General features: G+C 35.3%; 2 protein-coding genes and 1 long non-coding RNA gene across 5 annotated transcripts in view; all 3 read right to left on the reverse strand.

Moving 5' to 3' along the window:
* Window positions 1–693: 693 nt before the first annotated feature.
* On the reverse strand, window positions 694–8001 carry LOC120255535. Of its 2 annotated transcripts, none has more exons than XR_005535033.1 (4): window positions 7812–8001; window positions 4332–5809; window positions 3793–3937; window positions 694–2390 (listed from the first exon to the last, which is right to left on the reverse strand). It is a non-coding gene; the product is annotated as an uncharacterized LOC120255535 (long non-coding RNA). The 2 variants fall into 2 exon arrangements; XR_005535032.1 differs by having other exon boundaries at window positions 3793–3966.
* A 1598-nt stretch (window positions 8002–9599) lies between these two features.
* The window catches only part of LOC120255528 (endonuclease MutS2), a 53576-nt gene continuing 39782 nt past the window's right edge, over window positions 9600–23393 (reverse strand). The window contains 5 exon segments of the mRNA XM_039263335.1: window positions 9600–11004; window positions 14202–14395; window positions 14480–14773; window positions 16008–16027; window positions 16029–16079. Coding sequence (XP_039119269.1) covers window positions 14494–14773; window positions 16008–16027; window positions 16029–16079 — 351 coding nt within the window. The 3' untranslated portion in view covers window positions 9600–11004; window positions 14202–14395; window positions 14480–14493.
* On the reverse strand, window positions 10434–13354 carry LOC120255529. 2 transcript variants are annotated; one of them, XM_039263337.1, is made up of 3 exons: window positions 13098–13354; window positions 12490–12614; window positions 10434–12322 (listed from the first exon to the last, which is right to left on the reverse strand). In XM_039263337.1, the coding sequence occupies exon 3, from the start codon at window positions 12262–12264 to the stop codon at window positions 11833–11835; it is 432 nt and encodes a 143-aa protein (XP_039119271.1). In that variant the 5' UTR covers window positions 12265–12322; window positions 12490–12614; window positions 13098–13354; the 3' UTR covers window positions 10434–11832. The 2 variants fall into 2 exon arrangements, with proteins under 2 accessions (XP_039119271.1, XP_039119270.1); XM_039263336.1 differs by lacking the exon at window positions 12490–12614 and having other exon boundaries at window positions 13098–13352.

The raw sequence follows: 23393 nt of genomic DNA on the forward strand, positions 1-23393 counted from the left end.
AGGGGGGCAGGTTGTTGTTGCATATAAAGGAAATTATTAAATAAATAAATAAATAAATAAACACTACTGAGAGGAAGAAGTGAAAGAAAATGGAAAAAAGAAAAGCAAGTGTTTCAGTGAGGAATGAGGATACCTTTTTTTCTTTATTATTATTATTATTACTATTAAACATTACACCCTGAAGGGCCTGAACTTAAATGAGTTATCACCTTTTGTCTCCCCACTACCTCCCTCACCACCTGCTTTATAATAATAATAATAATAATTATTATTATTATTTGCTTGATTTATGTATAAGAGTATCATTTTTCACAATGAAGGATGAAGAGTTTGTATTTAATTTTATACTTTGGTTTTATTTTTCTTATAATTTAAACGTTGTATTGTTTGTGGCAAAGATCAAAATTGTTTAAAATGTTTCTGTTGAGAAATACAATTATTGAGATTATTATACTCTTTAATTTGTCCTTAATGAGTTTGGTATCTTTCATGTTTGTCTTGGTTCTCACCAAGCGGAGTAGATGATACATTTAATGCAATTATAAATCAAACACTATGAAATATTAAAACGTTGTCTCTTTTAATTGAGAAAGATTGATCTCAAAATAATAATACTTATAAAAATGTACACAGTACAAAGATGCAAAAGCATCCTTCAACATAAAATAAAAACCATGTCTACTAATTATTAAAACTCATTTCCAAGACATAATACTTAATTGTTCAAGAAAAAAAAATATAAAAATAGCATAACATAACAAGTCTCTATTTTATCAACATTAATAAGAAGACAAATGTTATATGAAAAATATATATAAACACCAAAATTAAATTGAAAAAAATGATCTCCTATATATATTCAGTAGCCAAGAACTATAATAAATTAAACTCTTCATATATAGATGTTTCCAAGAGGAAAATTAAAGGTTATTATTCTCTAATGGTTGTATCCAAGCTAGGCACAAATAGCCAAAGTCCCATGAACTCTCCCACTAATGACAACCACACAAGCATCTTCAAATGCAAGAGTGGGAAGGCATAAAGAAGTATAAAAAAAAAACAAGTCAAGGATTGGGAGGTTTTTCAGTTAGTTCATGCATGCCAGAGAAATCCAACAAGAATGAAAGCTATGCACTTTAAGAAGTATGAGGAGGGCATAAATATATATATTGCTCCATGTTACCCACTTGCATCCTTTGCACATGCTCTCATTCTCCATCCTTAATGTCATCTAGCAAACAACATGGGACCCTTACTAGTGATATATATATATATATATATATTCCCTTCCCTATATATATATATATATTTTCTATGAACTTAATGAACAAAAAATGGCTTTTTAGAGAAATGAACAACAACGGCTTGCTTTTGTTATCCAATGATGATATGAGATGTGTGCTGAGATGATGATGATGATGATGATGATGATGATAAGACTCAAGGCTTTGCTTTTCAACCACTGTTTAGGATGTAAACCATGGCAACTCTAAAAAGGTGGTGGGACTCACTCTACATGATATATAATTAACACTTTAGCACTAAGAGCTTTTAATTTGTGTGACGAGATGTGACATCACTCATATCAGTTGATCATGAAATTATGAGAATAATTAAGTTAATCCTGATAAGTTCCATGACTAAGGGAATAGAAGGTCTAGCAATAGCAATGTTTATGTTAAAAGCTTTTGTATTTGTTTCATGCAAATCAAACATATATTGGATAAAGTATATTTAACTTACAAACCTCATTCATATAATTTATCATATTAACTAATATGAGATTATTATTACTTATTCGAACTTATCATCCTTATATATATGTCTGCTACATTGTAAAGAATCTAAATATATAATCCAAACTCTCTCTCATACTACATTTAAATGCAAATCAAACTAAACAAATCAAAGTGATAATCATGATTCACCTAAACTGAAACTATGAGTAGAAACAAGGAGGAAATGAAAAAAAAAGAGAGAGAATTATATATCAAATCAAAATATTATAATAAACCTCTACATTATCATAGAAATTTATCATGTAAATCTCAGAAATAATTACTACATGCCTGACAAAACATTTATAACGTTAGATTCAAAGATAATTCACCCAAAAAGCTGAAGTCCTTTGCAAAGAAAACACAAAACTCTAAATATCTGCAGAACACTTAGGAAGCAAGAGGGGAAGAGTTTGCAGACCTTTGGATCAACTGATTCATGATCGCTTGGGTATATATATGTTGGCCTCTGTTGGTGCTTAAGTTCATTCACCAGTGTACTCCGTAGAAGCTTCTTCCCTTCCACGCCACCTCGCTCGCCGTCTTCGGGACATAGTACACCATTGAGCTAAAGAACACATGCAAGAACCCCTTGCAGTTGCCACTAGCACACTTACAAAAAGACATTGTTGGCTCTTTCAGGAAATCACAATTTGTTTATAATTAACACTCCTTTAATATATATAATAAAGGACTTGTGTTTATACAGATTAAACGTAACATTTATTCCCAACAATAATATTAGGAGCTAGACATAGAGGGATTATTTCTAACTAATAAAAATATCAAATGTAATTTCTTCTTATTTATTAATATACTAATTCTATTTTGATACTAACATATATTTCTGTAATATATTACAATATACCCCTCAAACTCATGGTGCATGCAATATGAATAATACTTAGGTCAATATGACCCAACAGATGTTGATAACCAATAAAAATTAAAGATGAAAAGAAATTGATGTTTAAACAAACTAAAATCAATAAAGATATAATCAAGCTCCCTTAATGCATTGTATGCAGACCAAATCAATCAAGTTTTTGATACCAAATGTAAAATAAAAGAGAAGATGATAATAATAATCAATCGGATAATGAAGCTATGGCAGGAGGAGATAATAAAAAAAGGAAAAAAAATATCAACACATATATATATTAAATAACCAATAGTAATAATACTTTTTTGGACGATCAATACAATATTAGGATCATATTTATAATTTGTTAAATGCAAACTAAACATACTGTTTTGATTTAATTTATATTAAAAAAATTAAGCTAGTAATAATATTTACCAAAGTTCATTTAAGAATATGAACACTATTCATAAAATAATAATGAAGGGCATAGCTAAAGTTAACCAAAAGCTAATGTTTGGAACGTACGGAAGCAAGCAAGAAAACAATATCGAGTTTTTCAGGGGGCAATAGGTAAAACAGCAAAGCTAGGGATTTTATATTATCATAATTATTAACTCAGGATGTTGCCTGTTTGTAAACTCATACATAGATATATAAGTGATACCAGTGCAAATTATTGGTTTTGAGGAATGGGTCACCCTAACACATCCCATCACTAGTGGAATCAAAGACCTGGCAATCCCAATACTTATGCTAATCATTGTGATAAGGCTTTACCTTTCCTTTTTGGGCATCCAAACTGCAATCAATGGCACAACTTCAAATAGAAAATTCCAAAACAGAAGTGGGGAAAGATATTTTAGCTTTCCCCCCATACGATCTTAGCTCATTGCTTACTAAAGACTCTAACAAGAAGCTATGTGACTTTACAAGCTAAGCATCCATTACTTTTACTTTTAAGAAAGCACCAGCCTTCCAAGATAAGGAGTGTAAGATGTAGATTATTATATATTATTTTTTAAGTGTGAAATAACAATCAATAGCGTGTGATGGAGATTGATTGATGACTTTATGGGCTCATTAAATAAAGCAATGAGATGAACATGGAGTGATAAAAACAAAAGAGTGATTGAAACCTACTTAGTTTACCTGTGAACCACTCCACCAAAGGACAAGCAATGTAGGTTCTTTTCTTTGTTGGGTGGCCAGCCAAGCAAATGACCTAAAGTAAATCCTTTCATGTATTTGGTGCTGGCTTTTCCATGTGAGAACATGCATGCTCTCTAGAAAATCACTATGGGGCCACCATATAAGAAGACAAAACTAAACAAGTTGTTAGATGGCATGAACTATGAAGGAAATAACTCAAATCAAATCACAAAGAAGAATTAGTTTGAATATAAACCAGGTACTTTATCACAAAATATATATATCTATACCAGGTTAGAAAACACACTAAATCTGAATATATGTAGAGTGCACAAAGTAATGACCTATATGCTAACAAACTACCGGTATATAAGATGATATATAGTCAAACATAACTAACAGAACCAAGTCAGCAGCAGCTCATATATTAGCTTTCTAGCTGAAAAGCATAAGCTTCAAATTGAATATGTTGAATACAAACTTATAGAGACCAAGAAGGAATTACATATATTATCATGATTCAAAAAGTCTTTGCTTACCCAGGACAGGAAGGATGCCAAGGTTTACCTTCCAGATTAGTTTGGCAAATATTTTAGAAACAGAATAAAGTTGTACTCAAACTAAATTTATAGCAGCATCATACCGAATAGCAAAAAAAAACACTTGGATAAGAATGCCGCAAATAAAATGGATAAATACTAACACAATGATGCAAAGGATAATCCGATTGAAGCTGACAAGACATGCATACTTAGTGGGATGGATAAACTTCATGTTGAAAAAGTAACGTAGTACATAATGCCAAACATCCAAAGTATAACGCAAATGGCATGTCATTCAAGAATTATTAACTACATGCCAATTGATGTCATTGTCTATCACATCCAGTCAATTCCACTCATCAGCAGTTTTTGAAGAAAAACAAAATTGCTATATGTAGATCATTAGGCTAGTCTATTTCTGCTAGTAAGATTGCACGTCCTATTCTAAGTCAATCGAAACAACCAGTATTTTCGGTGCAGTGACCTCTCAGAAAAAGGTGACCTTTTCAGGAGGAACGCACTAAAAATTTTGATAAGCAAGGGTTCGTGTAGCACATCCAGCCCAAACATGAATTACCTATCAGACTAGTCATTTATATAGTACTGGCTCTACTCTGCAGACTCAAGTCTTGTCCCTGCATAGCAAGTCAAACAATTCAATACATAAAAGTTTCCTGTTAAGATGCCTTTCTTAAATCTACTCTCACGCCATTCTTTTGATTGATTGAGGGCATTCAAAAAGAAATGTCTGCGAAACCTAATAAGGTTTATTTCAGGGTCAACTCAAATTGATTTCTTCTAAGGGTCTTAAATCATTGGTACACTACTGTTATATGCAAAGTGGCAATCAATGAACGTTTCTGACGGAACAAGCTTTGAATAGAGATCCTTGGTTTAACTGCCACATAAACCGAGAAATGATTGTGAGCACTGGAAAACAGCAAGCTGAAGTTAAAAATAACAGTTAGACCATTCCGAGAATCATTGCTACTAAGCGCGGCTTAGTGTTCATCATCAACTATAATGAGAATGAGTAGGTTCACAGTACCAACTTGCTTCTAAAAGGATTAATATGAGTCAGGTAATGCTTATAGTGTTCCAAGGCATATTTTGTTTAGTACCTGAACAGAATACAATATCTTATGGTGCAGATCATTTATCAGAGGGCCTCAAAGCCGGTTGTAACTGCAGGTTGAAAACATGAGGTACAAAAAAATGACAAATTAGAGAATTATGCAGAGAAATAGATGGAAATGAGCCCAAGATATTAAAGTTTGTTAAGATAATAAGGATCAAATTTAGAAATTGACAAAAGTTTTTAAAACATGACTTGAAAATTAAGATGATATTGTTAGCATAAATAAGTTTTATCTCAAAAAGACAAGAAGGATATATACAAGGACTTCATCATCTCCCTCCACCATCACTACCACTTGAAATATGAATCAATTCCTCCTGCCCTGATGTACAACCTCCTGTTCAGTTTCCAGAAAATATTTAAACTTATGACAGAATTTACTTATCATCAATCTAATAAAAAGAGCTAGTTCCCAGTGACAAATCTCAATGGCAATCTCAGTCTTATGCCACCGATCCATTGCACAATATTCAAAGAACAAGATAGTTCCATGTTTTGTATTCTAATATTTGAAGACTCAAGAATTTCAATGTAATAATATTTGTATCATTTGATGTTTAGATAGGATCTCATTTTTCTAAAACAGATAAGGCTAATGTTACTCGTACTCAAGTATAACTACTCAACGTAGGTTCCATTAAACCAGAATGGAGTTTTAAAAAAGTTAAATTATGGAGTAATTCAAGGCTGAAATTCACTTGCAACTGCCCTTCTCTTTTCTAAGCCTGCAAATAGATCACTAGGATACCTAATCATATGTTATTACTATATCAATAATAACCAGATGAAGGTCCTACACAAAAGTAAAAATCCTTCAAAGAAAATTCTTCAATTTCCTCTCCTCTGTAGTCAATGGCTGAAACCTTTTCCTTGTATACATTTCAAAACTATATCTCCATTAAATTCAAAATCAAGCTCATTACCAGCCACACAACCATGCTTTCAGTTGGTTAACTAATTTTTAATTTTCACTCTAGAACACTTCTAAGAGATGAAAAGTAATTCATGAAAAGTGAGACTTGAAAGTTTTTGCAGGAAGCTTTCCTTTGATCTCAAACTCAGAAAACGGTCCCGAGAGCTTATACTTCTCATAAAAAACAACTTCCATTAACAATTTTACACTTTATGAAGGGTTATCTCAAGGTAAAACATGCTTCCACGTTTTATTGCATCAACTTATATTCATAAACTCGAAGAAAACCAGGGAATTATTCTTTATGTCATGAGAAAAGAACATTGTACCATAGGGGGTTCATGCATGTTCAGACAGTTAACAGGATTTTGGCCCAAGCAAACAGATAGACATAGAAATTCTGACTGAATTAGTAAAACACACAGCCGAAAAATATTCTCTTTGTGCAGTATTGGCAGGGGTATGAGCAGAGAAAAATAGTGGATCACTTACACCCATAACTTACTACGAGAGGACTAATTTTTTTGTTTCTTTTTTTATCTAATGAAATACCAGTTCTTGCTTTATAACAAAAGAAGTGTACACAAAGATTCAAATCTAATGCAGATGAATTTCTACAAACCTAACTTGCATAACTGTGATTGCATTGACCTGTCAATTTATGATTCAATAAGAACAATTCTATAAACCTAACTTGCATAACTGTGATAGCATTGGCCTGTGAATCATGATTCAATAAGAGCATTTCTACAAACCTAACTTGCATAACTGTGATTGCATTGACCCTGTGAATTCATGATTCAATAAGAGCCACAACAAAATGTTAATCAGATACAAGTGATTTATCTGCTATAGCACTTAGGCAACATGCCAAAGCAAAAGAAAGAAGAAGCCTTTCTGTCAGACCTACTACTTAGAACATTAAAATTGACGCATTTGATTCAACTTAGATGAGATTAAGATGCTCAACTTCAATAATACATGACTAAGTTCTCCTGATGATAAAACCATAATAACATCCCAACTCTTCACTTAATCTGCAATATTATTTACCACATGATCCTTCAAACAGAGATTGAATTGCTAGCAGAACCCCTCGTTCTTGAAACAAATCAGTTTGTTATATTAATTCAGAATGCACACGCGAGGAATTAAAAAATGTCTAAAGCTTTCATCAATGAATAATGCCATCAAATAAAGACAATCAGAAGTGGCTAAATAAGAAATACTACAACTCCTATCTCATTACCAAACATACACCAAGAGCAGCAAATGGAAGACAAATTACAGCTTGCAATATAATCAGAGCATTAAAATAGCATTTGAGGCATAATAAATGAAAAAGAGAAGAAACCCAGCAGCAAAAGGCGAGTACTAACAGAATCATTCAATTCAAAGTTAAAAAGATGGATTCATGAAAACATACCCCCACGAAAAGAAGCTAAGCATCATCCTCATTGTTCGCCCGCATACGCATTTCATTCCTCCAACTCCTTGAGCCATAAATCGGCAAATTAACAATCACTATACCTCTCAAACCAGTGCCAGCCAGACTCGCCATGAATCACCTCGTGAAAACTCTCAGGGTCATCAAATTCCACAAAATGAAACCTCGCCGATGGCATCATCATCATCATCATCATCATCCATCCATCCATCCAGCCAGGAGAAAACCTGCCAACAGTCTAGGGGATTAGGACAGCGCGGTGCTGCAGTTGTGGAAGCCTAACAAGCGGAGGTCGGAATGATAGATGAGGGATGATAAGGAGGGGGACAAAAGAAGAGCTTGAGAAGGAAATGCTTTGGAGTTGGAGGTGATGGATAGCCGATGAAGAGAGGGAATGGGGATGGATCTAAGGGCGGCGCCATTGTAGGAGATGGATCTGGGAGAGATGAGATTGGGAAGCGGGAGAGAAGAGAAGAAAAGAAGCGATGAAGAGAGGAAAAATTGACAGAGCAGGGAGGCCTCGTGCCTCGTGGTGTGGTGGGGCTTCAACGGTTTGCCGCCCAAGTGTCACACCCTGCAATTTATTTGATTTATATATATTTGATATTTATAATTTTATACATGCATGTAAATGAGTCTTTAGTTTTGATGGTAATAAATGAATGATAATAATTATGATTGAATTTTACAAGATGAAGTCTGATGTTAATTTGTAATGTTTTTTATTTTTACTGATTTTTGAAGAAAAAAAAAGTCTATAAATAATATTTTCTGAAAATAAAATGGTATGTAAATTTATGGTTGTTAAAAGTACATCACCTCTGGTGGTGATGAACTTCTTTTATTTCTTGGTTATGTGTTTTTGTCTCTTGTTCCAGTTTGTAGTGTTCTTGTTGTTTCGTTATGATGAAATTATACTGATTTATCTATTTTATATATATATATATATATATATATATATATAAATGTTTATTTATAAAATATAGTAATTAACTTTAAAAAATGGGCTTTTCTGGATCAAATGAGAAAATCCAATTGAGAAGCAAATTACTATATCAAAGTAAATAATTCTTATCTACATAAATAAAATTTTAAATAACACAAAAAACGGGGTAACCGACACACTTATATATATATATATATATATATATATATATATATTTGGCAGATTTGGACCATAAAATAATTCTTAATCAAAGATTAACTATAAGAAAAATGCACAATGTATCATTGACAGTATCAGTGATACATCACCAATTTTCGCTCAACAGTTCATTTACATAAAAATATAAAACAAACACATCCCTTGACAATCAACAGGGGCCCGGGTTTCCCTATTAAATAAATGCACAGGACAAAAGGACATCTGAAATAGGATCCTGATGAAGATTGAATAGTACAAATAAATCTATGAAGATTCTTCAATTTTGGAATGGCCTGAAAACAAAAAAGCCTAAAGGCATACTTGGGTCTTTCATCACTGCTTTTCACAAGGACAAACCCAGTTTTGCAGCAATTGAGACAAGTGTGAACCTCCACAGAAATCATGCAAAATCTGCAACACAATTCTTTTTTGATTCAAGTCATGCGTGAAGAGAGCATGATCAGGCTACATCATCTGTTCACAATAAACCAATTTGGTTTTGCCAACACAGCATACAAAATGCAGCCTCAGGGAAATCAATATAAACAAAGAAACCAATTCAAGTCATTTCCCATCTGATCAGGAAAAATAAAGTAATTGTAGAACCACAAGAGAGGTGACCATAAACTATAACATATGGATGTATTGCATAGCATTGATGGTACAAATGACAGAAATAGGTGCTTAATTGTGTACAAGGATGACACAACATTCTTGTCAATTTGATTCTTTCTGAAAAAAAGAACAAAGTTTAAGAAAGTAGGATGAAACAATTTCATAGACAGCTAGTAGCACAATTTGCCTGAATAACTTTATTCATTTTACATTTCATTAAACTAGGCAAAACAATGACTATTGGTAGTAATCCACAAACTTGATTCGCGAACCTGCAAATGATGTTTCTAGATAAATCTGTCATTACAGAAGAGGCAGAAACAAACTTACAGTAAATCTGTCCGCATAACAACAGTGGCAAGAATGGCTTGGATATACCATACCAGTTGTATGCTAACTTCAATGTTCTGTTGCCAAGATAATTAGATAAACAACAAATATAATAATGAAAAAAAAACATGTATATTACATTTAAACTCACTTCCACGGAAGAAAGTCACAATTCATTGATTACCAATTAACTTAGTTAGAAATTAGCACCAAAGAAACCAAAATAATAAATCAAATATCCACCATGCAAAAGCCAAGTTGCATACAGACCACAGCAGGAGGCTATAAATGATCAGTACCGGGCCAGAGCAGTGCAAGTTAAATGCCACAGCTTCAGATCATTAAGAACCAACTAAAAACACCTTGATCTGCTAAATATAAATGCCCATCTGAAATATCAGAAAGCACTACGAGATCTCCCTAACTAATAGATGGAAAAAATAAATATTAGCAAAGCGTAGCAAATTGCAAGTCCAAATTGAAACTTGTGATTAGAATAGCCAAGCAACAACTTGAAATAAAATATGCTATGTAAAACACTTACAGTATTCATAAAAGAATAACATACAAAGAAACAGAAGACAGGATAATCTACTGTTGTCAAAACTCCAAAGGCATGAGCTGCTGCCACTGTTGTTCTCAATTTCCAAGACATAAAAACGGATTTAAAAGCTAGTCTCAAATGTGGATCAAAGAAATTCTGTTTGGTTGTCCAAAGTCAGTCTGGAGGTATGTAAAAATAGTCAAACCATCATAGAACAAACGATCTATTTTATAAGAAAGTGGACCGTAACTTTAGTAACTCCTATTTGGTTGTCAAAAGAGTAGGTGAACGCTTCAAAAAAGTCAGCACATCTCCTGATCTACTCCACCGCCCACATGCATCAGAGGAATGTGCACAAGCTGATAAAAGGAGCTGATTTGCAGCAAAAATGAAGATAACCTCTTTAAGAACAGGCTACAACTGAAGTGGCACTAATGCTCTTGGTTCCTCGAATGGGTGGCAATATTGATGTCCCATATTATCCCAGCAACAGTGAGTGTTGAAAAAGTAGCGGCTTATCATGGCATATCATACAACACCTGCAAAATATAGAACATGAGATTAGACATTTTGTACATCAAGAAGCCAAAAGGAAAGGATACAACAAAGTAAATTTGAATTCTCCTTAGCTTGAAAACCTGAAAAAGCCTGCAAAACAACTAGGAAGTTCAGGACTCAAAGTAAATATAATAAAGCAAAGAATGAAATCAGGAAAATCAAAATCCCCTGCACCCAAAAACTAATTATAATAAAAAATAAATGAATATCTAACAAGGGCAAACCACACCAGCCTTCAATTGAATCACCAATACCTGCAGTTGAAGTACACAATAGAACACGCTGATATACCTCATAGACTTGGACCACATTCCAATGAACAACATTTAAATTAGAACTATTAATAGCAATTACAATCAAAATTCAGGAAAAAAACATTGACCAATCTAATCAAATTTGATGTCTCTTAATCATCCATCTCATAGAACCCATAAAATAAAATAAAATAAAATAAAATAAAATAAAATAAAATAAAAGATTCTAACCATATCAAGCGAAATTGGCACATCCCAATTTCTTGGGAACTTATTCATAGAAATTGCATTTAATTAATGATGCAAGAGTTACTAGTTAAATCACTACGCAAATAAAAGAGCTAAGCATCAAGTCATAACTACTCCATTATAAAGATGCTGAATAAGTAACTTCAAGAGATTTCCTAATAGTTTGGAACATATCGAGTTCGCTTCTCAGTTTCATAGTACTTCAGTTTTAAATTCAACTCTCATCAGAGTTTGTTGGTTCTTAATTTCTTTCCAAGGGAAAGAAATATTAAAAGATAAAAAAAAAAGGGTGAAACTAACACTCCTCTAACTCATGTCCATGCCATCTCCAACTTGACTGCAGATTGGCGGGACCGCACAAAAAGACCTCTCAAAAGGAGAAGGATGCAGCTGAGCATCACGCCTGCGCTTAAAAGCACAGCCGTCAGAGTTTTCGACTTCATACTTCCTCCTGACTCCTCTAACCGCCTGCTCTTCCTCTGGTGAAAGAGGGAAAACCTGGCCACTCACTCTGCAAAGAGAGCTATGGTTATCATAAAGGATTCTCTGGTTACAGTTCCTATCACAGATGTGTGTAATTCCTGTTAGTTTGCAGCGATACATGTTTCCGAACACATGTTCATTTTGGCACCGCTGGTCACATTTGTGACTAGGGACCGGACCTTCCCCATTCAGAATACTTGACAGAAAAATGACATTGCTTGTCTCAGCAATCATGGATTTGCCAAATACCTCCATTGCTCCTGATCAATGAATCTGAACTATATTAAGATTTCTTGCACTCCAAAGCCTCGTTCTGCAGTCCAGAAAAAAGAAGGATGAGCAAAGCCAGTAGTGAGCATCTTTGACTTCAGTTCAGTGAGGCGAAACATAACAGAGTTAATCTGGAACATCATAGGTTTCAGACGAAGCAATGACAGAGAAATTTGGAAATGACAAAGAAAGGGGTCTGCCAGCATTTACAAGGTCATCATATCAGCATGCAATAGTTAGATCTCCAATCGGATAAGACACCGAGTTCTTTCTATATCAAAGCGGCCAACAACACATGGAATAGGCAACCATACACGCAGATCCACTGAGCAATGCTGTCAAATAAACCCCATTCCAGCCTGTAAAATACTTTCCATACTCGAACCATCCAAACAGAACTAATCACAATCATTATTACAACAATCTACAGATAAAGGCCACAACTTTAATCAGAAAAAAAAACGTTTCACAAGAGAAAAAGATTCTTCCTTCATCATATATAGTATCAAAACAATTAAAAACAATTTTCCTTTGTTGCTTTCTCCAGTCAAGTATAACGGATTGCAACCTATGCACAGTTGACCCGTAACATGATGTATAAAGATTAACATAAAAAAAACAAAATTTGCCAGTGAGTCGCTGACCCCAATTTAAATTTCACATCTATAATTCGCCAGGACATTGAAATCCCAAGCACCCAAAGGTTTAACAGGGACCACAGATACAAACATAAGATTAAGTCTAAATCCAATAAAAGCAAAATCCAATAATAGAAACCCTAAATTAAAACCATAAAAGAAGAGAAGAGGGACACTTACAAGCAGCACCGGGGGGAGACAGAGAACCCCAAGACAAGCTTTCCACCAAAACGAACAAAAGACAAAAAACTAAAAACGAAGAGAAGAAGAACCCTAATACCGCCCAGCACCGCTACCTCGGCCACGACCTCGAAGAACCAAAGGGGCAAATGGCAGGGTTATTTATAGGCGCTTATGGGTACGGGATGAAATGAAATGAAAATGAAATGCGGACGAAATTTCGGGGTCAAATACGAGCGAGTTCATTTCGCTGCCACCGCGTTGCTCGCTCCCGCACTCGACTGGGTCTTTGTTAACTCTAGTGAGCGAAGCCTCTTCTTCTCCCTCTTTACTAGGACACGTGGCACGATATGGTTTGGTTTGACTGCGTAGCACGTGACGTATTAATTAGAACGACATGGGGGCCCACCCAATGCGTGGGGCCCGTCTCACCAGCTCTTTGTCGTTTTCTAAGTTTGATGAGACGAGATGGTTTTGATGGTAGACTAGTGTCAAATAGTGCGAGAACAAAGGGCAACACGTGGGATGCACGTGAAATGTGTGGCCTCGTGAGATGCATGGCAAGTATTTTATTATTAACTTTTGACATTTAAATAAAGAATTTGTTTTCAATTCATTTTCAGAGATTTTATATGTTTCTGGTGTTAAGGTCAGTAACAATTTCTTTTCAATCAAATCATGTAGAAAATTTGAGAAATAGAGTCTGCTTTTTTTAAATTTTTCCCTTAAATTTTGACCATCAGCAAGGAGGATTAGAAGATGATCACATATGGAAAAACTGGGGACAATAAATATTAGAAGTGCAAACACTGGGTGGGGTCATCACTGCATGCATATAAATATAATTTGATGGCATGAGTTTCAAAAAAAGCAGGTGGTGGACAATGACAGGATTTGGATTTTTCTAAACACCTTGGCCCTTGAGAAACATCTCATCAGATAATCTGCCAATTTCTAGGATACCAGTTATAGGATGTGGGATTGGTGTAATTATGACAATGATGCAGATACCAAACAGAATTATGTATAAACTTACATTTTCAACAAAAAACTATATGCATTAGAAATCATTTGATCTATCAGAATCAGATGACCAATCCATACCTTAAAAAAGTTTCACCCTTGTTTGGTTCTCAATTTTAAGGTTTGAATATCATGCAGCTTTAATCTTAACTTCATGTTACTTGCTTGGACTAGTATCTCCCCTTTAGACGCTTCCACTTTCAAAACCACTGCTTGCTTTCCAAGGGATGGTACACTCACTGTATCACCAACTTCAGGAATTACATTGTGTGTCTCTGCAATAAAAAAGAAAGTGACATTGAACAAAATGATTTCTATCATGATAATGAATTTGAACAGGCTAAATTATATTATATTACTGGGAGTAGGCTGATCAGTTTTCGAAGATTGGATTGTTCTGGGTAGAATTGTAGGTTGATGATGACTGTTCCCGAGTTTCGACATGAGATGAGCTATTATCTGCTGCCGTGTTTTGTGATGATTTTTGAGCAAGTGCTGATTCACGGAAATGCTGAAGTTTGTTGCGAAGAGTTGAACGTGCTACAGCGGCAATATTAGAGATTGCTTTCATTTTCTTTCTCTGTTCACTGATATTGTGGGCAGTGACTCTCTGCCTTGCCATTGACAGGCTTTCCTGAAGCTTCCTACACAGCCTTCAGTCACAGACAGCATATCATGAAGTTCATTAGCAAATTTTAAACAGAAACTCTAGTTCATAAAATACAAGACTAGTGCTAATAATGGTTCTCATAATCAAATTTTCTTTTGACATCTAGAGCCATACTAAGACTAGGTTCAAGTATTTTAACAGGAAATACTACCAACCAAAAAAAATAAAAATCAAAAATCAAAAGGCTCATGATCACCAATGTTTTAGTCGGGTTTACTTTCAAAAAGGTTGTTTTGGTGATTTGCATCATATCTAGATATGGCATTTCACAAGTTAAACTTGCAACAGTTTCACATAGTTACATTTAGCGGGACCATTGTTGCTTATGCTTCAAATATATGCAACGCTGCAGAAAAAGAGTTTAACTCCACACATGCTGCCAGAAGTTATTGAATAAAGTTACGGTAGTTGCATATGGCAGAATCAGTGGGGCTTATGCTCCAAGCAGATGCAATGGGCAGTCCAAAGGGAGAGGTTTCCAAATAGAACAGTGAAATGAGGAAATTAGCAAAAAGGAAATATGCAATCATGAAGGTGAACTCATAAAGTCAATGAGATCATGTAGAAATCATAAACATCAATGAAATATATTAAAAAATCGAATCAGAGAGATAGATGCCATCAGCAAGCAGAATCACATAAAACATGAGATGCAAAAACCATATAGCGAAGTGATGTAAAATTGAAATGACATAGGCCAGTGATGTAAAACAGTCGAGAAAGTTCCTGACTAGTGAATAATATATATATATATATATATATACAACAGCAGTTCAGAAGAAACTAATTGCATCCATAACATGGCCCTGTACAACACTGTGGAGCTCAATTAGTGCAGGAAAATGATTAAATGATAATTCCACAACAAGGCATTATATTTTTTTGTTACACTACAAACAGAAGCATGAAAGTAAATATGCAAAATTGCCCACACTACAAGAGAAGGAACATTACATCAAAATAGAAACAAAGAATCAATGTAGATGAGGCATAAATGTAGCGAAGGGCTGAAGGCAGAGTTTCATATCATCTGCCACAAACCAGAAATCATACGCCAGAATGTACTTGTTAGATGATACCTAATTCGATTTTTATATTTATACCTAATTAAGTCACGGAAGAGTTCAAAATTGTGAAAAATTCTCACAGAAAATAGCACATGAGAATATGAAAGACATGCTAATTTTGGTGGTTTAAGTAAATATAATTATCCTCACATCAAATAATGCTGTGCCTCCCTCAAGACCTTGACGAAAATCCTGCTTACATCTTTCCATATCAAGGATTATCTGAATACAGCAAAACACATATAAAGTATGAATATCCTGAGGACTAATTAACTATGATACACAATTGAATGAGCACTGAACTTTAACCACTGAACCTTATGTACCACATTTACAAATGAAGAGTCAAAAAACTACTATAATAGAGAAAATCATCACTTAAAAACCTAATCTGAGGAGCTTTTTTCTTCATGCATAAAGACATTGCATATCTAATCCATTTCAGCAAGATCTGAGAATTCCAATGTCATGGTTTCAGAATATGTGACTAATATCTATGATGGCTGTGAGAAAACTAAACATGTCTTTTTCTAGGTTCAACAATACCAAAATTCTAATTAATTTAAAGATTTCTAGATTCAACGGAAATAGAAAGTAACTAACACAATATTCACACTAGCACAATTTAAACTATCCTTTTCAGTAATGCAGTTCACAAAAGTTTAAATCTGAGAGAATATAGCAGTGATTTGCTGAAACTAAGCTTGAACTCCACAGTTGAAAGGAAGAAGAATGCAGACTATGATAATAATTAATCAGGTTGCGTGATGACTGTACGATGTAAGAATAGAGAATCCAGCTGGGCACTTGGGAAAGTTTTCCTTTTAGGAAACTTGCTATAATTCCTAGAAATTAACTTTGACAAATCTGTATGATATATGTGCAATATTTAAAATTAACAATGCTCCCTAGATTGGTTGTTTGTCAATAGTTCCTAGAAGTAGTTTTTTCCCAGCTGTATAAAAAGTCTTGTCCAGGCCATTCAAAGCAGTTCAATTTAAACTATTGAATTTGGTTTTTCATTGTGTTTCTCTTTTTTCATTAGTTTTTCTCATGGTATCATAGCCTTAATTTGGCTTCTTGGGAGGTTTTACAGCCTTCATTACTAAATTTTGAGCCTCTTCTGCCTTTCTTCTTAATCTGTTTCTTTTCTATTTTCAGCCCGTTTTACTGCTAAACAGAGTTGGCCAAATTTCCTCTTCTGCTGCTGCTGTCCCTGAGTCTGTTATTCCTAACATGTCTGAACTCACGAAAGTTAGCAATACCTAAGAACCTTCAACTTTTGCCTGCTCTATCCAAATGGGAGAACTGCAAAACATTTAGGCAACATATAGACTAAATAGAAATCTTAAGGGATCACAATTGGTTTGCACGTTCTTGAAAGGTAGAGGAAAATTGAGCCATGTACTTGGTACTGGGACGAAAACTGTAAAACCCGAATTCAATTCTTGGGATGAACAAGATTAAATAGTAATGTCTTGGTTGTGGAATTTGATGCAACAAAAAATAGCAACACATGCATGTTTTCAAGCACTGACAAGGAGATATGGGACGTCGGTAAGCAAACTCAAACGTTCCTGAAACTGCCCAAACTTAAGAAATTTAGACCAAAATCTCATCCACCAAGCAAGGAATGGAATTGATCACTGAGTACTCTAATGTTCTGAAGGGCTTGTAGCAGGAGATGGACATCCAAGTGAACGTAGTGATGCAATCTCAAGAACATTTGTTGTAAAGGACTTAAGTTATGATTTCTTGGCAAGTTTTAATGTGAAGACACCATCATAGTTTAGATAATTGGGAAGGAGGATCTGCCATTGGTGAATGAAACAATAGTAATTGTTCTTAAAGAGGAGGGAAGAAAAGTTATGATTGAGCCTCATTCAATGGAAAGTTATGCTTTAGTATTAAAAACATCAGCTGTAGAGAGTCATAGCTCTTATGATCGAGTTAGTGAAAACAGCAGAAAAAAAGAATTGTCAAAGCCAGTCAAGAAGTACCTCAACATACCAAGGCACATTCCCGAATATGAATAGGGCATAACAGATAGACGTGGACAGCAACAAGGTCAAGCATATTGTTAGAGTTATGTTATAATTTAGATTGGTTAATAGGTCATATTGGGTCCGTACCACAAAACCCTAATATTTCTCTATATATACCATTGTATTTTTTTCTAATGAAATATACAAACTATACTTCCTATTCTCACATGGTACCAAAGCACTGAGTTAAACCCTAGCGGCCACCCACAACCCTAGTACTGTAGATTGGGTCATCCTTGTCTTAGTTGTCTTCAGTAGACTTTGCCTTGGATTCGGGTCTAGTTGTTTCAATGTGAGTCATGTCAGTTGGGTAAGCATCATCGCGCTACCTTTAAACATTCTACTTAAGTGTCTAGCCGGCCGTTATTTGATCTAGTTCATTGTGATGTTTGGGGACCTTCTAAGGTCGCATTTATTTTTGGTCATCGTTACTGTGTTGTGTTTGTTGATTTTTCCCGAGTGTCATAGGTATATTTGTTAAAAGACCGTCGGTTTATTGCTAATGTCCTTAAAACATTCATTTTGGAAGCACAAAATCAGTTTTCCTCCATTCTCAAATGTCTTCACACCGATAATGCTTTAGAATTTGTATCTTCTGTTGTAAATTCTTTATGTGCGTCTTTTAGGATTATTCATCAAACCACATGTCCACACACCTCTCAATAGAATGGGGATTGTTGAAAGAAAGCATCGCCACATCTTGGATGTTGCGCGTATTTTCTTGGTGGAGCGTAAGGTTCCTATGTATTTGTTATCAGATACTATCTTAACTGCAGTATATCCTATTAATTGTATGCTTTCTGCATCCCTAGGGAGAGAGATCCCTCTATGTTGTCTTCAACTTGATACATAATTGTTTCGCTTGTCCCCTCGTGTTTTTCAGTTGTGTAGGTTTTGTTCAGGATTTAACTCCTTGTTTGAATAAGTTGTGCCCCTGTGTGCTTAAATGTTTCTTTGTTGGATATTCCCACACTCAACATGGATACCATTTGTATCACTCGACTAGTCGAAAGTACTGTGTCTATGAATGTCACGTTTTTTTAGTCTCAATCATTTTTTTGACTTAGTTTCTCACGATATGTTGACTATATCGTCTGAGATTGTTCTTCCCATCCCTGTTTCAATCACTCCACCTGTGCCTATGCCTAGTGTAGCAGTTATGCCACTCCAGCCAAAGAGATTTCGTTTTAATCCCAAGAATTTTTTTCTTACATATCCTCGTAATCTGGCAAAGGAAACAACACTGAACAACTGTTGGTTGTATCCCTTTCGAGCAACAGAAAATTCATTCGAGTTGCCGGAGAACTACATGAAGATGGCACTCCACACTTACATATTTTAATACAACTCGAAGGTCAGGCATAGGTAACTAATCCTAGATTGTTTGATCTTCATTCCGATAGTTCATCTATCGTATTCCATCCGAATATACAATGTGCAAAGTCTAGCTCGGATGTAAAGCCATATATCAAAAAAGAGGGTGACTACATCGACTGGGTTCGGTTCCAAGTTGACGGCAGATCCTCTTGGGACGGAAGACATGACTTGTCTTCTTTTATGCTAATGCATTAAACTCCGGATCAACAGATATTGCCTTACAGACTATTAGAGAAAAGGATCCCAAAGCATTTACTTTACAGTATCATAATCTTAAGTCTAATTATGAATATATATTTCCCAAACCATTGGATCCTTACATCTAGTATTGGGATTATTCAACGTTCAGGATTACACCACATATGCAGGAATGGCTTGAGCATAATTTTCAGATTAATGGCGCTGTGCGGCCGGACGAAGATATAATAATACATAAGGAAGGTTGTTTGCGGCCGACAAGTCTCATCATCGAAGGACCAAGCCGCATCGAGAAGACTGCTTGGGCCCGTTCTTTAGGTAAGCATAACTACATCTGTGGACATCTGGACTTAAACCATGCCACGTTTCACCACGATGTATTGTACAATGTCATTGATAATGTGGTGCCAAGCTATTTACAGATGAAACATTGGAAGGAGTTGATGGGTGCTCAGTGAGATTGGCAGACGACCTGTAAGTATGGCAAACCCATTTGAATTAAAGGTGGAATCCCATCTATCGTTCTATGTAACCCAGGTCATGATTCGAGCGATAGAGAATATCTTGATAAGTCCGAGAATATAGCTCTACGAGACTAGACATTGAAGAATGATGACTTTAAGGGCCCGTTTGGATTGCGGAATAGGAATGGGAATAGTGGGAATAAAAAAAGAAGAGGAATGTGAATGGGAATAAGGGGAACGAGAATAATGCGTTTGGTTTAAGGGAATAAAGATTGGGAATAAAAAAAGTGAAAAGGTAGGATGTAGTAAAATTACATCAATACCTTTGTATATAAATAATATGATATTATATAAAATAATAGATTATGTTTAATGAAAATATTTAACATTATTTATTATTAATTATTTTTATAATATAAATATATATTTCAATATATTATAATTATATAATTAATCTTAATAATTTATTTAACAATTATATATTTATTAAATTAGTTAATATCATTAAATACGTTTAATTAAATTAATTAAATTTTATTTATTTTAATTTTAATTTCCCAAAATAATTTAATTAAATTATTTTTAATAAATAAAAGCTAAAAATATATAAATATGTAATTATATATGCTAGGGGTATATTAGTAATTTTTATAACTAAGGCATACTTCTCCCCATTTTTGGGTGGAATAGGATGCCTCTCCTAGGAGTAATCCTTTTCCCATGCATGAAGGCAACTCATGCCTTTCCTGATTACCAAACAAGGGCTTGGGAATGAGATTCCCAAGCCCTCAATCCGTGATCCAAACGCCCCCTAAATTCCTAGATAATCCTCTCTACACCATGGATAACAACAGTGACTGTGACGACCTTCTTTCTGCAAGCTAATTCTACTTGATGCTTCTTCTTGATTAGTTTCCTTCATTCATCATGGATAATAGGACGGGTGAAATCATCAAAGAGACCCAAGCTAATACGGGAGTATTTTTTTAGGAGATGAATAATCCCCTGTATTTCCGTGTTAAAGAACACATAGATCCTTTTTCAACAATTGGGACCGCATAACCATGGAGATACGGTTCAACTACAATATGAGGAGAGCTTTAAGTGTTCACAAATGCTGGTTGTTCTTCAAAATATGGACAACCTTTCGACCTCAGACTGAGAGTATTTTTCATGTATTCAAATGTAATGTTATGAACTTTCTACGTAATTTTGGTGTAATTTTCATTAATTCTGTAATTAGAGATGTTCAACATTTCGTGGCCCGGTTTGATCGTTATATATCCTTAATGTAGAGAATTCGGCCCATGTTTAGTTTGACTTGTATTAATTTTTTTTAAGGGTTGTTCTTTGTTGTTTGTACATTTCCTTTACGTGTATACTGGTCTGGAACAGTATCCTCCGATAAAACATACGTATTTCAATATCGATAAATATATCTAGTACATAATAGGACAACCTTATATTATTTGGAGTACAACACTCGGATACATATTTTATACTGGATACGTATAATACAACCGGTTTACACATCACCAACCAGTTGATACGGCTCCTTTTGAGATACCTATATTACCCAAGTCCTCAAGTCTCATTTTTTTTTCTTTATGCAACCTATTTCAATTGTTTTTAATTTGATTCCTTCTCATTGATAAATTTTTGGGCTTATATACAGCCTTACACCTCACTCTTATAAAAACAACCCTGGATTATTTCATAGTTACCTATTTGCCCATAGGCCCCTAAAAAACTTGAAAATATATAAACATACAATAAATCTCAACACTCCCCCTCAAGATGGGCGAAAGATATCCACTAAGCCCATCTTGTCACATCCTCTAGCTAAGTCTGACAAATTGAACCCTTTCGTTAGACAATCTACTGCCTGGTCTTTGGTTGAAACATGGCCTAACTCCAGTAGTCCACTATTCAACTTCTCTTTGATGAAAAACCTATCTATCTCGATATGCTTGGTCCTATCATGTTGCACTGGGTTGTTGGCAATGCTTATGGCTGACTTGTTGTCACACCACAACTTCATTCTGACTCCTTAATCCAGCTTCAACTCCACCAACATACCTTTTAACCATAATAACTCTGCAACTCCCAAAGCTATAGCTCTGTACTCTGCTTCCACTGTCAATCTTGCCACCAAAGACTGCTTCTTACTCTTCTAAGAGACCAAGTTCCCTCTTACAAAGATGCAGTAACCCGAGGTAGATCTCCTATCATCGGAACAGCTAGCCCAATCAGAGTTACAGTTTCCATCAATGCTCATATGACCATTCTTCCTGAATATCAACCCCTTTCCAGGGGCACTTTTCAAATACCTCAGGATCGAGTACACTGCATCCATATGACCCTTCCTCAGGTCATGCATGTAGCAACTCACCACGTTCACTGCAAAAGAGATATTAGGACGCGTGTGACATAGATAGATCAACTTAGCTACCAATCTCTGGTATCTCTCGCGATCAACTGGTTCTCTGGCCTCTGCGCTCAGCTTGAATCCTTGGTCGATCAGTGTAATTGCAGGTTTACACCCCAACATACCAGTCTCCGTGAGAAGATCAATTGCATACTTCCTTTGAGAGAGAACCATTTCCCCCGCTCCTCGAGCTATCTCAATCCCAAGGAAATATCGAAGCAAACCAAGATCCTTCACCTCAATTTCTTTGTCTAGTCTCACCTTGAGTTTGGCAAACTCCTTCTCATCATCCCCTGTGATGATCATGTCATCCACATATACTGCAAGTATAGTAACGCAACCATTATTTCGTCGAAAGAATACAGTGTGGTCAGCGTTGATCTGCTGGTATCTCATACCTATCATAGCTCTCCTGAACCTATCGAACCAAGCTTGAGGGGACTACTTTAGGCCATAAAGAGATTTCTTCAACCTGCAGACCTTGCCCACTGTCTGGTCTGTGCCAAATCCTGGTGGTATATCCATGTACACCTCCTCAACTAAATCCCCATGAAGAAATACATTCTTCACATCTAACTGGTGTAGCTTCCACCCACCATTCACTGCTAGCAAGATCAACGTCCGCACAGTGCTCATCTTCGCTGCAGGTGCAAAGGTTTTATTATGGTCGATGCCATAAGTCTGGTTGTACCCTTTTGCCACCAAGCGTGCCTTGTAGCACTCAACCTGCCCGTCTGGATTCTTCTTCACAGTAAAGACCCACTTCCATCTAATTACCCTTTTCCCGGATGATAGTGATACTAACTCCCATGTGCGATTTTTGTCAAGAGCCCTTAGTTCTTCCAGCATAGCTGCCTTCCACTTTGGGTCCTTCTTTGCTACCTGCCAACACTTGGGTATTGAGACAATGTCCAAAGATGTAATGAATGCTCCATATGTGAATGATAGATTAGAGTATTAAACAAACTGGCCAATATTATGTGGAAACCCTAAAGCGATCTGCAGGATTTCCCGCGACTGTCAT

Source organism: Dioscorea cayenensis, unplaced genomic scaffold (assembly GCF_009730915.1).
Source record: "Dioscorea cayenensis subsp. rotundata cultivar TDr96_F1 unplaced genomic scaffold, TDr96_F1_v2_PseudoChromosome.rev07_lg8_w22 25.fasta BLBR01001049.1, whole genome shotgun sequence".
In the NCBI taxonomy this organism is placed as follows: domain Eukaryota; kingdom Viridiplantae; phylum Streptophyta; class Magnoliopsida; order Dioscoreales; family Dioscoreaceae; genus Dioscorea; species Dioscorea cayenensis.

Bases quoted from the DNA above. Each gene is read 5' to 3' on its own strand.
- LOC120255529 (XM_039263337.1), bottom strand. From the start codon at position 12,264: ATGGAGGTATTTGGCAAATCCATGATTGCTGAGACAAGCAATGTCATT.